This window comes from Centropristis striata, chromosome 22, assembly GCF_030273125.1.
Source record: "Centropristis striata isolate RG_2023a ecotype Rhode Island chromosome 22, C.striata_1.0, whole genome shotgun sequence".
Taxonomy (NCBI): Eukaryota; Metazoa; Chordata; class Actinopteri; order Perciformes; family Serranidae; genus Centropristis; species Centropristis striata.
In genome coordinates, this window is record NC_081538.1 from 770091 (window position 1) to 788396 (window position 18306).

Here is an 18306-nt window from a genome sequence, read left to right on the forward strand (position 1 = left end):
CAGTAATTGGTGCTGGAGATGATGAACTATGTGTGTGTCTTTGTGTGTCTTTGTGTGTCTTTGTGTGTGTGTGTGTGTGTGTGTGTGTGTGTGTGTGTGTGTGTGTGAGACTGTTGGGAGAATCATTAGACTCGCAGCAAGGCCTCGCATTCAGGCTAATTACCACCTTTTGCCCTGAAGACGCACACAAACACACACACATTCCCTCACACACACACACACACCTTTATCAGCAGAGCTCCATATACCAGCAGCAGTTAGCGTTAGCATTAGCTGTATACTGAGGTGTGTTCAGGTGCCAGAAGGTGTAAACAGGCCAAACGTCTCTGCAGAAAGCAACATTTCCCAGCTCGTCTCTTTATAAAGCCAGTAACTGGCAGAGTGATGGACGCCTGGTGACCACAGAGAATGAACGCTTTCACTGGACTCCAAGAGTGTGTGTGTGTGTGTTTTGTCTCTCTTTGTGTCTTTGTAATGAGCGCCTGGGGAAAATCAATAGACTATTACAAATTCGCCACAATCTGATACTGTTGAATCTGCATTTCATGGCTCTGAGTGAGAACACTCCCCCCTCTCACTAACACAGTTTTATCAGACTGAGCATCGGACAAATAAGCTGAAAACCTGACGATAGTTCTGGGGTCGTGTGAGGACTCTGAATGTCTCGGCGTGGATCAGAAACGCTGGATGTTATTGACGAGGTGAAACTACAAAGTCCTGGAGATAAACTACAACATGTGCATTAAGATGCTTCGTCTGTGTGTTCTTACCATGTTGTTTTATGCAGAATTAATACTTCATGAACCCTTTAACCCTTTTTGAATTTTACATTTTACATTTTTTTTTTACGTTTTTTTTGTTGTTGTTTTATTTTGTTGTTGTCAGTAAATTGTATTTGATATGTTTTATTTCTGTTGTACAGCACCTTGTAACTTGCTTTTGAAAGGTGCTATATAAATAAAGTTATTATTATTATTATTACTATTTATCCGGTAAGGAACTATATATGGTCACTTCCACGGGCATCCAAAATGGCGTTGCTACGCAGCCCAGTGAGGTCGGAGAACCATGTGACTTCTCTCAGCCAATCAGCTAATATTAGGCTATGTCACAGATAGTGACATCACACCATCGGACCAATCAGCAGCGGCCGTGAGCGTTTGCTTTTTTTTGCTCCTGCTATTATATTATATATGTTATATTGTTATATATCTACATAAATAACAATAGATGTGTTATAAATGTTCCATAAAACATTTAACAACATAAAAATCAATGTTCCTTTAAGTTTATATGTGACTTTCCTATATTTTTATGCGTACACCTTTTTAAAAATGTTTTACCCGAGACAGGCGAGGAACCATATATGGTCACTTCATTGATCTTGATTTTCAACAATCTGGGAGAAAAAAGTTGCTTTTTTCTCCACTTTTTTCTCGTGAATCTGCGACTTTTTTCGCACAGATTTGCCACTTTAAATCTCTTAAATCTGCGACTTTTTTTCTTGTAGATTTGCCACTTTAATCTAATAAATTTGCAACTTTTTCCTAAAAATATTAACTGAAGTTACCAAATATAGTTCTTTGCCTGATAAAGGGTTAAAATAAAACTATTATAAGCCTTACCCTACTGTGAAAAGACTTTCTTCTTCCTGTAAGAGTTTGTCATTCACATGAATCTGTATCTCGTTGGGGCCGGTAAGCTGTGAGTCCTCTTCATTGACAATACTCCACTGGGAAACTTTTATTGTGAAAGTATCTCTTAAATTCATATTTTAGTCCTTTCTGTCTACGTCTCTCTGATATTTCAGAACTATTATTCCAGAAATGAGCATCTTTGTCCTTTGGAATATAACACAACCAAGGGACTTAATAAAGGGTTTTAATATGATCGTATGAAAATAATTGTAACATTTGTGCAAAAAGGGCAGAACGAGATCTGCTGACAAATCTACTACTGGACATATCATTTGTTGGTTTTAGTGGCTGGCCACATGTTGCATTGCTTCCATATGTTGCTGCTGCAAGGCATTGTGGGAGAGCTTTGTCTCTTTTTTTTGCTTGCATAAAGTTTGGTCCAGTTTCCTCTGTTGGTACGGAGATAAGAGAGGAAGTGTCGGAGCACCTTTCCTCTGCATTTAGAGCTTTTGGCGAGCTCTTATCATGTCTGCCACTTAGATACTTCACTCAGGGAGGACCTTCCTGAGCTAAAAGGACCATTCGGCTGCAGCTCCAGCTAACAGGTTGATCCTGATTCTGGGGATGTTAATGTCTTATTCATGCACGACTCATTTAATCAGTCTGACTGTGTGTCTTTGAGTCTGATTCAGGATCTGCTGTGTTTTCTCTTAAAGGTATATACACGCTGTGATCTTGCTCATGTAACAGCACAACTAACAAGCCGTTTTGGTTATGTAATAATAATAATAATGACATGATGTATGCTCATGCTCAGGGGCATTTTATGTCATTATGCACTCATTAGCACTTCCCTGAGCTGGCTGGCGTTTTTCTCTGTGAAACCTTCTCTGAATAGCAGTATTATCCTCCATTTGAAGCTCATGATAATGATGATCTGTTACCTTTTATGCCGTTTTCTTTTTTTTTATGCAGATGCAGATATAATCCTGTTATTATCCAGTCTGAAAGCCTTTGAACTCTTACTCTCTATAAAAGCTGTTTTAAATTATGCAAATGTCAGCTAGAGTCATAATTCTCCTTGCCAACGCGGTTGCTTCTGACCCAACGCTGGTTGTGTTTGCAAAATCAGAGATATTAACTCCTTCTGTGCAGAGCTGCAACTGAACATTTCTATTTGATTAACTTATAAGTAGTTTGAAATACTGAAAAAACAAATCCCATAGCCTTAGGTGAGGTCTTCAAATAGTCTGTTTTGTCCAACTAACTCTCCAAAACCCAAATATAGTCAGATTACAATGGTATAAAACTAAGAAGAGCAGCAAATCCTCACATTTCAGAAGTTAAAACTCAAAAAAATCAGTTCTCTGTGGGTCGACTAATAGTTTTTGTGCTCCCTTAAAGAATGGTTTATGTGCATAATGCATGTAATTTAACTTTAATGTCCTTTTTTGTGTGTTCCTTCAGGTATTCAGGTGTTTTACAGAGAAGACAAAAAATCAGCCATATTAACTCCTTCTGTGCAGAGCTGCAGCTGAACATTTCTATTTGTTTAACTGTGAAATCAGTTGATAAAAAGTTTGAAATACTGAAAAAACAAACCCCATAGCCTTAGGTGAGGTCTTCAAATTGTTTGTTTTGTCCAACTAACTCTCCAAAACCCAAATATAGTCAGATTACAATGGTATAAAACCAAGAAGAGCAGCAAATCCTCACATTTCAGAAGTTAAAACTCAAAAAAATCAGTTCTCTGTGGGTCGACTAATAGTTTTTGTGCTCCCTTAAAGAATGTTTTATGTGCATAATGCATGTAATTTAACTTTAATGTCCTTTTTTTGTGTGTTCATCCAGGTATTGAAGATCAGTCTTATCGGACACAGAAAACGGATCCTAGCGTCATTGGGGGACCGGCTACACGAAGACACCCCGCAAAAACCTCCCAGGGCCATCTCCCTCCGGGTGAGTGAGTCTCAGCTCGTACGTTAGACTTCCTGAACCATCAAATCCCCGAGCAGTAGATTAAAATCATTATGAATTCATTAGACGGAGCAGGAAAGCTCTGGTTCCTCCCCAGATGGCAGCGTGTTCCTCTACTGCCTCCCCAATGCGCCTGTTACCACCCAAATCATTACCCAAATCTCCAGCAGGCACAAAATGGCCGACCCACTGCAGTTTCCTCCCTGCCGGCTTGTCCTGGATACTAATCACAGGGAACTGGCTTTCCCTCTCCCAGTGGGGCTCTAATGCTCTAATGTCCTTATAAGAGTCTCCTGCTCGTTGTTATGTGGAGCCAGGGGAGGCCCTTTGGTTCTTTGGTTCTGAGACAATGCTGAACGTGTTGGCTTCTCCATCTGGCTCCTCTCTCTACTTTTAAACTGCCTGAGCTGTGCACTGTGTCTCAACATCTCCATCTGAGAACTGCAGATATAAACTGGGCCTCAGGATGTGGGAGAAAACAATGTAATTGTTGTAGAAATAATGTTTTTTCCATAACGCAAGGAAAAAAGTCGCAGATTTAAGAGATTTAAAGTGGCAAATCTGCGCGAAAAAAGTCGCAGATTTACGAGAAAAAAGTGGAAAAAAAGCAACTTTTTTCACCACTTTAACCCTTAATAGGACACTCATTGAAATACTTGCAAATTCAAAATTGCAACCCTAGAGAATATTGGAGGATATTACATACAGCCAGAATGTGTAAAAAAAACATACGAAAATAATATTTTGAAAAAAAAGTTCATGAGATTAAAGTGGCAAATCTACGAGAAACTTTTTTGCAGATTTATGAGATTTAAAGTGGTGAATCTGGGAGAAAAAAGTTGCTTTTTTCCCACTTTTTTCTCGTAAATCTGCAACTTTTTTCGCACAGATTTGCTACTTTAAATCTCTTAAATCTGCAACTTTTTTTCTTGTAGATTTACCACTATAATCTAGTAAATTTGCAACTTTTTTCTCAAAATATTACCTGAAGTTACCAAATATAGTTCTTTGCCTGATAAAGGGTTAAAACAAACCCTTGCCTGAGCTGTGCACTGTGTCTCAACATCTCCACCTGAGAGCTGCAGATATGTCCTGGGCCTCAAAATGTGGGAGAAAACAATGTAATTGTTGTAGAAATAATGTTTTTTCCATAACGGTAGAGTCGATAAAATGTCACAAAATGTCGTAGAACAAGCATGAAAAGCAACACATTTTCACATTTCAGAAGTGAGAAGTAAGAATGCTTGATTCTTGATAAAATGATCGATTGAAGCTAGAGAAAGGCATTTTTAGGAGAGCAAAAATGTGAATATAACCCTCAGCACACTGTAATTCAAGTGGTCTGAGAGAAAACTAGACTTCTGTAGATCCTCTTGGCCTCGTTTACAGGCTTTAGAAAATCTAGCCTGAGTCAAGAGACTCTGGCTAATCAAGGGTCCTTTCAGAGAGAGAGGGGCTTCCTGTTGGCTCCTCTACTGCAGATGTGTGTGCCAGATGGTAAAAGTCTGATTAAATGGCAGAAAATCCTGAAAAAAAGTTGCTATTCAAGCATTGACAACAACTGGCTGCACTGCAAAGCAACCCCAAAAAAATGAAAAACAGATAATAATCAGCAGCTAATTCAAGTAAATATTAATGCTGCTTGCAGTATTAAATCTCACAGAACAAAACAGACCCACCAGGCTGCACAGAAAACAGGGATGTGCATCTGAATGTAACTTAATCTGGATCATGATTGGGATGATTGAAAGGGAAGACTGGTACAGGTTAATATGTGCATATATATATATATATATATATATATATATATATATATATATATATAATGAGTTCATCTAGTGGGTCTAGAGGGTTTTAGGACAGAAAAGGGGAAAGCTGCATTTTCAAATTCTGGCATTCTTCCAGAAAATGTCCTTTAACCCTTTATCAGGCAAAGAACGATATTTGGTAACTTCAGGTAATATTTTGAGAAAAAAGTTGCAAATTTACTAGATTCAAGTGGCAAATCTACGAGAAAAAAAAGGAAGCAGATTTAAGAGATTTAAAGTGGCAAATCTGTGCGAAAAAAGTCACAGATTTACGAGAAAAAAGTGGGAAAAAAGCAACTTTTTTCTCCCAGATTCACCACTTTAAATCTCATAAATCTGCAAAAAATGTTCTCGTAGATTTGCCACTTTAATCTCATAAACTTTTTTCTCAAAATATTATTTCATATGGTTTTTTTTACACATTCTGGCTGTATGTAATATCCTCCAATATTCTCTAGGGTTGAAATCTGGAATTTGCAAGTATTTCAATGAGTGTCCTATTAAGGGTTAAAGTGGTGAATCTGGGAGAAAAAAGTTGCTTTTTTCTCACTTTTTTCTCGAAAATATGCAACTTTTTTCTCACAGATTTGCCACTTTAAATCTCTTAAATAAATTAAAACCAAATATAGTTCTTTGCCTGATAAAGGGTTAAGCAAATGTTTAGCTATGACGCCCCGAAACATTAGTTGCATATGCTCACTGTTTCATCACTTATCATCTAAATGTTATGGTGAGTCGTCCGTTCTAACAAGAAGAAAAGGTCAAATGGGACTCAAGTTGACTAATATCTGCCACTTTAAATCTCTTAAATCTGCAACTTTTTTTGTGTCCTATTAAGGGTTAATCGACGAGTTGTTTCAGCTCTAATTTCACTCCATTCAAGAAAAGACGGTGCCCCTGACTGTGCAATTGAAGGAAAGCAAAATTTTACTGCATATGGTTGAATACAGGATAAAATGGCGTGTTTAACTGGCGTTTTCTCCCAGAGAGCGAGCAGAGAAGTGTGTTTACTCAGTGACAGTAGACAGACGGGCTGAATGAACAGATCGGGGCTCACAATGTGAACTGAGAGTTAAAGTTGTAACACTTCAGCTTCCAGAAGAAGTCTCCTCTACTGAGACTCTCTCATGTGTAATCAACTGGAAGTGAATCACCTTTCAGGAGAAGTGGCCGACCTTCTCGTCTGTAAGACGATTACACCGTTATAACACAGAAAAGTTGTAATTCTTTTGGGAGTTTTAGTCTCCGCTCAGCTCGGAAAGCCTCTTAAACGAACATCCTTTTCCACTTTAAGGATGCAGCCTCTTAAAGTGACATTCAGCAGCAAAGCTCCAGTGTTTATGGACACTGTGATGGAGCAGCTTAGACCTTTTACACAGCGTCTTTGTCCCTGATTTCATAAAGCACTTTTAGATTCTTGTTAGGGCTGGCCCTAAAAGAATATCATGATATTTCAGGCTATTTTTGCCATAACGATATTCTTAACGATATTACGAAATACTTAAAAACATATAGAAAATATGCTTTTTTTTAAGTCTGTATTAACAAATAAAAATCCAAAATGTAGTATGAAGTGCAAATCTCAACAGTTGCCAAATACAAAAACATTTAGTCTTGACTCTTGAGTATGAGCAAATAATAAAAATAACCATTTAGGGGTTCTGGGGGCATATTTTAATGACATTTAGTAAAGGAGAATAAAGGTTCTTGTATGTTTTATTTAAGGCATCTTATTTTGACAGTCTTCTTGTAAATTCTGTGGTGGATTCTCTTAACACACCGTGCTCTTATTTTGAAAGCTGCATGTGTTTAGCGACAGGGAGGAAGTAGCTTTTTGTGATTAAAACAACTTTAACCATTAAGATCATCAAGAAGTAGGAATGTTGCCATATCATGATATGCATTTTTTTTAACCATAAAAAAAATATACTGATATTATGGCACATGCAACTAATGTTTAGGGGAGTCATAGCTAAACATTTGCTTAACCCTTTATCAGGCAAAGAACTATATTTGGTAACTTCAGGTAATATTTCGAGAAAAAAGTTGCAAATTTACTAGATCAAAGTGGCAAATCTGTGCGAAAAAAGTCGCAGATTTACGAGAAAAAAGTGGGAAAAAAAGCAACTTTTTTCTCCCAGATTCACCACTTTAACCCTTAATAGGGCACTCATTGAAATACTTGCAAATTCCAAATTTCAACCCTAGAGAATATTGGAGGATATTACATACAGCCAGAATGTGTAAAAAAAAACATATGAAAATAATATTTTGAGAAAAAAGTTTACGAGATTAAAGTGGCAAATCTACGAGAAAAAAATGTGCAGATTTATGAGATTTAAAGTGGTGAATCTGGGAGAAAAAAGTTGTTTTTTTCCCACTTTTTTCTCGTGAATCTGCAACTGTTTTCGCACAGATTTGCCACTTTAAATCTCTTAAATCTGTGACTTTTTTTCTCGTAGATTTGCCACTTACAATACTTACAATACCAGTACAATACTTGTACTGGGCAACATGGCAGCACTGTAGCTGAAAACTAAAATGTGACAGTGCACAGTGAATGCCCTACTTCTTGTACTTGCAGCAGTGACACAGTACTTTATAAAATGATGAATGAACCCTCTCTGGATCCCCCCGTCCCTCCTCTCTCCTCCTCCTCCTTCTGTCCCAGGAGCCCGGGAACCACACGCCCCCCCAGCTCAGCCCGTCGGTGGGCCAGGCAGCGTACACGGCGGGGGTCCCAGGAGGATCTCTGGACGTGCAGCACCTCATCATGCAGGCGGACGCCCGGCGCAGGCAGCGCAGCAATGACAACTACTTCGAGGACGTGCCGCGATCCAAGCTGGAGCGACAGATGGCCCAAGTCAGCATGGTGAGGACGGAGGACAGGATGGAGGGATGAATGGAGGCAAAGGGAGGAGTGTTATGAATGGTTGCATTCACAGATACAGTTGGCTGCCTGCATGCTTGGAGCATGCATTTGGAAATATTCTTATTTTTATTTACATATAAAAGATACATGATGCATATTTTTTATTATTCAACAAACATGGTGTTTGCCAAACAGCTCCTTCTTATTAAAAACACATCAATGAACCCTCAGTGTTACATAATTACTATTAACATGGCTAAATAAACATAGTTTATTTAGAGTCAATCCCACAAACACCACACTGTCATAAACTCTCACTGGAGCAAAAAAAGCCAACTTGTGTTTTTTGGCCTAAAACAGTGATTTAAGTTGGTAAAACTTGGAAATATAAATGATTGACATTTAGGGCAATAATGTAAGTTAGCACAACAAAGGAAGCCAGTTGTCTGCTCAAAAACAAGTTGGTGAGTTGTTGTTACTTATATCTTTAAGTTGGGGTTCACAACAAGGGACAATAGTTCTGATAACTCTTATTTCTTTGTTGGGAAATTCGGTCATTAGCAAAAGCTAGCGGATAGCTGATGCTAGCAGCTAACTGATGCTAGCGGCTAACTGATGCTAGCAGCTAACTGATACTAGCGGCTAACTGATGCTAGCGGCGCTGCTTGTTACAGCTACAAGAGTAGCCATTAGCGTATCAATGCTAACTCAACATTGTGGTCGCAACATTAGCTGACATTTCATAGCGGCGCTACAATCGTGCCAATTCAGCACATTGCAGAAGTTAGCAGAAGTAAGGATTAAAAGTTATTACAATGTAAAATTATAAGTTAGTACAACTTACAGTTGAGTTGACAACAATCTGAATTCAGAGTTGAGCAAACTCAAAAACAAAACTTAAAATATTTAGTTTAATTGTCCAACTTAAAATTTTATCAAAGTTTGTTGCCTTGAAATTTTGAGTTCACCCAACTTTTCTTTTTTTGCAGTGTGTGTATTAATCCACAGCTAGTCTGAATCAGCGGATGTAGACAGTAACGGTCTATTTCTGCTATTTATTTTGAAAGGCTTCCTCACTGGGTCCGAGGCTTTACAGCACCTTAGACAATTGACAAAGAAACACAAATAAGCTGCAGCCTTTTTTCCCTTATCCCAGAATGATGTGTATAGGTCTGGTTATGGGAGACTTATCTTATATTAAAAATAATCCCCAACAAATGCATTATTTCCTCCTCTTTGAGTAACATTTGCTAAAAGGATCCATTCCAAACTTTAAAAGGTTCTTCCTTTGCCCATGCTTCCACCAGGTTTTAAAAAATTAGATCATTAATTTTTACCATAATCCTTCTGACAGACTACAACACTAAAACAAAACCTATTTGGCGATAATAAATCCAGAATAACTCCCGACTCACTGTTGTTATTGTTCTTCCTGCTTTAATGAAAAAACAGAAATTAAAATCTGATTTCACTAATATTTCAAAGTTGTATCTGGTAATTTTACAAATTCAAAGCAATAATAAACTAATGAGCTTTCAGACGCTATCACATTCCTCATCAGGATGCTGGAATATCATAAATGAAGTATCTCAGTAATTAAATGCTGCTTCCTAATAGCTACAAGATGCAAGCCAAAAGTGTTTTATCTGCCGTTTGCTTGTTGGAAAGACACCATTAATAATGTGCAGCAGGCAGACCATCTGACACCAGCAGCCGTCTCTGAAGTTTACAGCCATTATCAATTTTACAATTAAGGAAACATGAAATTTATGCCTGAAAGTTATAAAATAATAAAATATGCGTGCCACAAAGCAGTGGGCGGGGTGCAGTAGTTATTTTGGCATGCTTACAAATGCAATCAGGCATAATCTACAGCTTTATAAATTAAATAAATGTTTATCTGCCTCTAATATCAAACATGAAAAGATTTAATAGTTCGGTAACACTTTACAATAACCAACTAAATAATGTTTATAGATGGTTTATAGACCAATTATTAACCATTCACAAAGTGCTATACATACATTTAATCGTTTAATCTTTTTCAACCAATTTCTTAAAGGTTTATGAATCATTTTAAAATAGTGTTAAAATGTTAAAATGAGTGCAACTAAAACTATTAATGAACTATTAATTATAATTTAATTTTTGGTAATGGTAAAGTAACTATAAACTTACATTAATATACCATCTATTTGTCATTTATAAATTATGTAGTTAGTTAAACATTAATAAATTATGTCTTTGCCATTCTAAATTGTCTATATACGGTTTATAAATGATGATTATATCAATATCAAACATGAAAAGATTTAATAGTTCTGCACTGTAAAAAATGTCTGTAGATTTTAGGGTGAAAAACTGCTAAACCATGACAGTAAAAGACTGTAAAATGATAAATGGGTTCATTCAGTTTCAGTAACAATCAAACACTGTAAATGTATATATCAGCCAGAACAGTATTTTTACAAGTTTTAAATAAAAATAAAAAAACATTACTCTATTACTGTAAAATACATTGGCACTGTGTTTGTAACAAAAAGCATCACTGTAATTTTTGCATTTATTTTTTGTAAAAATACTTTTTCTCACTGTTAAATGTACTAAACACCATATCTCTTACAGAAATAGACTGTAATATTTAATGGTAAAATCTTTAATTTATGCGGCATTTATGAAGTATTTTCTTGTCAATTATATGTCAAATCTTTTGATGGAAAAACCTTTTATTCATAGGGTAAAGAATGGAATAAATGCAATCTTAAACATGAAATCAACAGTGTCAATATCATTTTACCGTAATATTAGAAAAAAGTTGCACCGTATTTATTACGGTAAAGTTCTGGCAACCGCAGCTGCCGGTTTTTTACCGTAAAAACAACGGGGTTTTTTTTATAGTGTGTAAAGAAGACGCACTTTTCTAGCATAAGCATCTCAACTTTCCAGCCAATTTTATCCTCATCCAAATGCAAAATTATAACTTTATGACTTCCAATCAGCAGCAGCACAATTACCCAGACACACACACTTACACACACACATCAGAGGCAGCAGCTGTGTTGTGATTCAGGATGATTAGGGTCTTTTTGTGTCTCCGTGTGAATCACAGAGCATATCAATGCAGACTAACACACACTTATGGTTACTCGACTGGATCCCTCAAGTGTTTGTGCAGCACAGTGAATCCCCCTTTCTAGAAACAACACTCTGAGGTGGCAGCATGAGTCAGCTGAGCCAGAATAGAAGGAAACTATTAGAGATATGAGGAAATATTTTTATCCTCTGTTTCATTCCCCTCGTCTCTGTCACCACGTTTCTATGATTGGTTACCTCACAAGTGTTTCTCCCTCTGGCACTTCCCTCACCTTCTGTTCTCTCGCTTTTTTCTTTTTTCACAAAAAGAAACCCAAGAGAACAGCACATTTATGGTCCTCAAAGGGATAGTTCAGGTTTTTTATAGTGGGGTTGGATGAGGTATTTATCCATAGTCGTCTACTGCAGTTAGTTCTCAACCTTTTTGAGTCGTGACCCCCAATTTAACATGCATGTTGTTGAACCCAGCTCACTGAACACAATCTCACAGTTCAGATCAGACAAACTCAGTTGATACGACACATTTTGGACAAATAATGAAGCACAAAATGACCTAAAAAATCACAAAATGTCTAAAAAAAGGAAACAAAATGACCACAAAAGACACAAAATGACCAAAACAATACATAAAAATTACCAAAAATGAAACAAAATGACCAAAACAATACATAAAAATTACCAAAAATGAAACAAAATGACCAAAAAAGACACAAATTGATGACAAAATGATCAAAAAAAGACACAAAATGACCAAAAAAACCTAAAATGACCAAAAAAGGAAACGAAATGACCAAAAAAGACACAAAATTATCAAAAAGATACAAAATGACCAGAAAAGAAACAAAATGACCACAAAAAAAGACATAAAATGACCAAAAAGTGTTTTAGCCAGTCAAAAAAATCTATATCAGTTTTACTTTATCAGATTTTAGGGCATCTCTGTCTCCTCCTTCCATTTTTTCTGTCACAATCCAATAAAGCATGAAAAATGACCCAAAAAACCCCAAACATTTTGGATATGTTCTTCTCATCAGACAGCCCTTTCAATGAACAACAGGAGCTGTTCAGCCACCAGACTCCTGAACAAAAACGGTCATTTTGCTCCACAGCACTGAAGAACTGAACTTTCTGATCCACTGTTGCCTCGATTGGTTAGTTTGTTTGTGTTGTTGCTTCACTTTAATGTTGGCTGATTAAAAAATCAAACTAAATGATTGACAGTTGACCAGAAACTCAGTATTCTTTAGAGGTAAAATGACTGTTTTTGTAAAAGGAGTTTGGAAGAGAGCAATAACATCTCCAGATGAAAGAGCTGTCTGACAGCCAGGCAAAGCATCAATAATAATAATAGTAATTCTGATTCTGATTCTGAATTTAGCTGTCCGCAGCGATACATTGCTTAGCTTTGTGCTCCTGCCTGCTTCTCCATCTACTGTAGGTACCTCACTGACTTATGGATAAGCACCTCATACAACCCCCTTTTTAAAAAATATCTTGACGATAGCACAGTGAAAACTTTCAGCATCTGCAGATTTCTATCTGAGTCCGTCGGCGAGGTCAGAGTGTGTGGGAAGAAATGTGTAATATGGTTAAGCTGGTGGAGTTTACTGTAGATTTGGCTTCTGCCTGCTTCTAAATCCCCGAGCTGTTTATCCAACATCTTTGCATCTGATTACAAGATCTCACCTCCACAGTACAGTACATACACAACTATCAGACTATACAGAGCGTAAACCAACCGGCTCTGGAGCAGGATGTGTCTGCAAAAAATCATCTGGTTCCATTTATCAAAGAATGAAAGAGCATAACACAAGCTTAATTGTTATTAGCAGACATTTGAGAGGTATGCAGATAGGATTGAGGTATTTGCTTTGTTTAGAACAGTAGTTCTCAACCTTTTTGAGTCGCGACCCCCAATTTAACATGCATGTTGTCCGTGACCCCCGCTCACTGAACACAATCTCACACGCACAGTTTAGATCACCCAAAAAAGAAACAAAATGACCAAAAAAGACACAGAATGACCAAAAAAGACACAAAATTACCTAAATAAGAAACAAAATAACCCAAAAAAGAAAAAAAATGACCAAAAAAAGACACAAAATGACCAAAAAAAGAAACAAAATGACCAAAAAAAGACACAAAATGACAAAAAAGACACAAAATGACCAAAAAAAGAAACAAAATGACCAAAAAAAGAAACAAAATGACCAAAAAAAGAAACAAAATGACCAAAAAAGACACAAAATGACAAAAAAAGAAACAAAATAACAAAAAAAAGAAAAAAATGACCAAAAAAGACACAAATTGACCACAAAATGACCAAAAAAAGACACAAAATGACCAGAAAAGACACAAAATGACTAAAAAAAAGATACAAAATGACTAAAAAAAGACACAAAATGACCTAAAACACATTAACACATGAACACTTTAACACAGTGGAGACAGAGCTGACTTCCTAAATGATTTGGCGACCCCCAGAAATCATCTTACGACCCCAATTGGGGTCCCGACCCCAAGGTTGAGAACAGCTGGTTCAGAAGGTGAAAGCTGACTGGGTGAAACAGCAGCAGAGTCTTAAAGCGAGCTGAAGGATGGGAACACTCAGAAGCATAATTCATCCAAGTTTAATTTCCTCTTGATGTTCTGATGTTCCTGTTGAGTCAGAAAGCTGTTCCATTACTAACTTACACATTCATCAGGCCAGAGAGTCGTGTCATCATGAGATCCTCAGCTCAGCCTCCATGTCCCGACCCCGTCCTGTAATAATCCGGTCTGATCCTTGTTTCTGCTGGTTCTGGTTCTGGTTCCAGGCCGGCGAGTGGTGCGAGCCCATCACGTTGCGTCCTCCCAACGAGGCGACCTCGTCCACCCCGGTGCAGTACTGGCAGCACCACCCCGAGAAGCTCATCTTCCAGTCCTGCGACTATGAAGCCTACGTGAGTCCTGACGCTTTATTTCACTCTTGTGTGTGTGTTTGTATTCACAGTTGTCCAACTAACGATTATTGCCGTTACCGATTAATCTGCAGAGGAGTTTCTCTATTAACTGATTGATTGTTTGGGCTATAAAATGTCTGCAAATAGTGACAATGTCCAAATTTAACTCATTGTATTTATTTAACCCATAAGAACCCAGTTATCCTTAAAGGATGTGTTCTATAAGTGGACCACATAGAACACATTTCTGATGTTTTTAAAAAAAATACTACCCCTAAATGTCAAAGATCAGTGATGTGACATAAACGTTACAATGGGCGTTTATGGTATTTATGTTTATCTTTTGCATCTCCTTAACATATATCAAATTTGTGACTTTAATTTGTTCAGGAAATATGGTCAGAACAAGTTAAATGCAATAAAGGACAAACTATTAATGGATTAGAATTGTTAAATGGTTTAAACTTAGCCTAGTAACAAAAAATAAGCTCTTTAAAATTAGCTACTTTTACATTTCTGTTTCTAGTCACACAGTTTAAAGCTGAATATGGGAGATTATAGAAGATTTAAAATGTTTGATACACAGGTGTCACCATAGGTTCCTATGGGTTAAAGTCTTTGGGATCACATTAGGGGGTCCTAAGGGACTTACAATTAATGCATACATAACTAAAATCAAATGGCAAAAGAATACATGGATATATCAATTTAATCAAAAGAAACAAACAAAATACAAAAGATTAAAAGCAATGAGTTACAATCAATAAAAGTAGCAATTAAACCTTAAGAAATGTCTCAGCTGTAAAAATGAATTCAACTAAAGGTTTTGTTGAAGTGTATTTATTATGTTGGGTTCAGTAAACAAAGCAGATCTTCCAACCAACAACCTCAAACCAAAAGTTAACTATCAAACACAAGTTTTTTGGCATTTTTTGGTAAAACAAAAAGCTGACTTGGATCAATCCACACCTACAGGGAGGTAATAATATTAAAGATCAACGACCCTCAACTTCACCTCTCAGTCGATACTGCACTCAGTTATTCTCAGCACTTTGGTAAATTTAGACCTTTGCCAGTTACATAAAGCATATTACATACTGAAGTTACCACGGATACAGCCTGAGCCTCTGATTGGCTCTATGCACAGCAGCCAAACTGGAAGGATTTATGACTTGTTTGTAGCCGGGCAGAGTTAAACTATAGGGTGTTTCAGAATACATGTTTTGATTGGCTCTGAGGAACTGTGGTGGAGACGTCTTCTCATTTTCTACATCCTCGATTGATTTACACTACCGGTCAAAAGTTTTAGAACAACCCAATTTTTCCATTTTTTTATTGAAATTCAAGCAGTTCAAGTCAAATGAACAGCTTGAAAGGGTCCAAAGGTAAGTGGTGAACTGCCAGAGGTAAATAAAAAAAGGTAAGCTTAACCAAAACTGGAAAATAATGTACGTTTCAGAATTATACAAGTAGGCCTTTTTCAGGGAACAAGAAATGGGTTAACAACTTAACTCTATGGAGTCTTGGGCTATTTTGTCCATTTTTGAATTCTTTTCATGTCTTTGTAAGTCATTTTGTGTCTTTTTTGGTCATTTTGTGACTTTTTTTGTCATTTTGTGTCTTTTTTTAGTCCTTTAGTCCAACATAAAATGTGATTTTGAATCTTTTTTTTACTTTCAAAACACTATCATGCTCAATAAAGAATTTTAAATGTTGCAAATGTGCATTAATTTCAGAGTACACTGAGACATTAAACTGCATCATTTTCAATTAAATTCTGGAAAAGTTGGTGTGTTCTAAAACTTTTGACCAGTAGTGTACATTTACATTTATATTTAGTCATTTATCAGACGCTTTTATCCAAAGCGACTTACAGGAAGAATAAAATCAAACAATCAAGGTCTAGTGCAATAAGAGCTATTAGTGCATCAATAAGTGCTGGTGAGGATTCTTTAAGGAGTAGAAATATGGTGTGGTCTAGGAGAGAAGATGCTCTCTGAAGGTCTTCAGGAGGTTTTTAAAGGTAGAGATTTCCTTGCCTCCTTTCCTCATTCCTTAGTGCCCCACCTGAAATGTGAGTGGAGGAGGCAAGGCAGCATTTAAGGCATGTAAGAGAATCAGATCTGTGCTTTGGAGGCGTCATTTTAAAGCCACTAGACTAGAAAATATGACGTGTCTGTTGAGGTTTATTATCTCAGTCAGAGCTGCAGCTGAAATTCAATGATAGAAACACCGATAAAAAGGTGAAAAGTCATGAAGGAATGTGGTTAGAACAGCCCCGGGAGTGTGGAGGAAAGTTTGATCTTGCATTTGATTGTTGTAAATTAAAAAAACAACTTATAACTTAATGAAAAAGGAACTTTTTCATTTGTAAAGTCCTGCTAATGCCAATGGTTCCAGCTGTGAGTTACATCTCTTTCATTGGTCTCCACAAAGGACACACCTGTGCATCCTCGTCTATCCTGTAGCTCCTCAGACACGTCTCCTCTCTCCTCGAGATGCATTTAAGGAATTGAGACATCTCTCCAGATGGCGCTCAGATGTGGAGAGGAGAGAGGAGACGAGGAGGCGCAACATAAAGGAATAATAAGAGCCCGAGGAGGAGTGAGAGGGAAACTAGTTGGAAAGAGATGGAAAATTCAAGTTTGTACAAATAGGACAGGGAGATGAGAAATCAAATGTGATGCTGGAATCAAATATGAATGAAAGCAAGAAAAGATGAGATAGAGGCTGTGAATAAGAGATAAGTATCCCAAGAGCGAGTCTTCCCTCAGTCAGAAATCTCCCCTTTTTCGTTTTCTCACCTCACAAGATTGATAGAAACAGCACGGACCATTAGGCTTCTGACAGATGTACCACTACACAGGCTTCAGTGTGTTCTGGGCAGATGATGGGGAGCTCTCACCAGGAGGCCACCAGGGGAACGATGGAGGTGCTTTCATGGAGCCGTTTATGACAACATCTCTAACGCTGGCCGTCCCAGGACAACGAATCCAGAAAGGCTCAGAGTGATAAATGAGCGGGAGCCACAACAGAGAGCTCAGTGTGAATATTGGCGAGATGGAGAGTGAATAAGAATAAATGAGATGGATAAGACAGTAATGAGAGCGAGAGAGGGAAGAGAAGAGTGTTTGTTAGTGTTAATAGAGGAAGAGAGATGGTAAAAAGCCAAAAGGACACAATAAAAGCTGCATCAGCACACTTCACATTCTCATCTCAGGCTCCAAATAAACAAAAACCCCTCTCCTCCTCCTCTCCTCCTCTCCAGCACCTCCTCACACGGCATCCTAACTTTGTTATGTCAGCTTTACAACCAGAGCTCCACAATATTATCTGAAGTTATTAGCCATCCATTTCCAGGAAAACCCTGCAGACATTCTAACATCATAACCTCTCTCTACATCATTAACGGCCAGTGTTATCTCTACTTTTACTCTGTGGGCTTTTTTATATTAATCTAAGAGCTTCTGTAGATACATCAAAGTGTTACAGAGTTCTGCAGCTTGGTTTATGACTAATAACTAAAGACTTTGCCTCCTGTCTTGGTTGTAATTTGTATTTAGTACTTATTAGCTAAGACACTGAACTACGCTGATAAAACTTGAATGAATAAATAAACTAAGATGACCCTGGTTTTACTAAGGTTTTCAAAAGTATCAATACTTTTTTCATACCAAGTTTTTAAAACAAAAGATATCCTTATTGGATAGTATCAAAAGTAATGAAGCTATTAAAAAAGAGACAAATCTACAATCAGGTTTTAAACACAGAGCTGCAACAATTTACCAGAGATTAAAATAAACTGGACCTCCACCTCTGGCTGGTAAAGCTGTAACAAGCAGCGCCGCTAGCATCAGTTAGCCGCTAGCATCAGTTAGCCGCTAGCATCAGTTAGCCGCTAGCTTTCGCTAATGAATTTCACCGCTTTCCCGCATTTCCCAACAAAGAAATAAGAGTTATCAGAACTATTGTCCCTT

The 18306-nt window shown here is 37.3% G+C and overlaps 1 protein-coding gene across 1 annotated transcript in view; it reads left to right on the forward strand.

Moving 5' to 3' along the window:
- Positions 1-18306, forward strand: part of LOC131960514 (ankyrin repeat and sterile alpha motif domain-containing protein 1B-like) — a 105613-nt gene that overhangs the window by 55527 nt on the left and 31780 nt on the right. The window contains exons 4-6 of the mRNA XM_059325750.1: positions 3489-3596; positions 8094-8294; positions 14204-14329. Coding sequence (XP_059181733.1) covers positions 3489-3596; positions 8094-8294; positions 14204-14329 — 435 coding nt within the window. The remainder of the gene's footprint in view (positions 1-3488; positions 3597-8093; positions 8295-14203; positions 14330-18306) is intronic.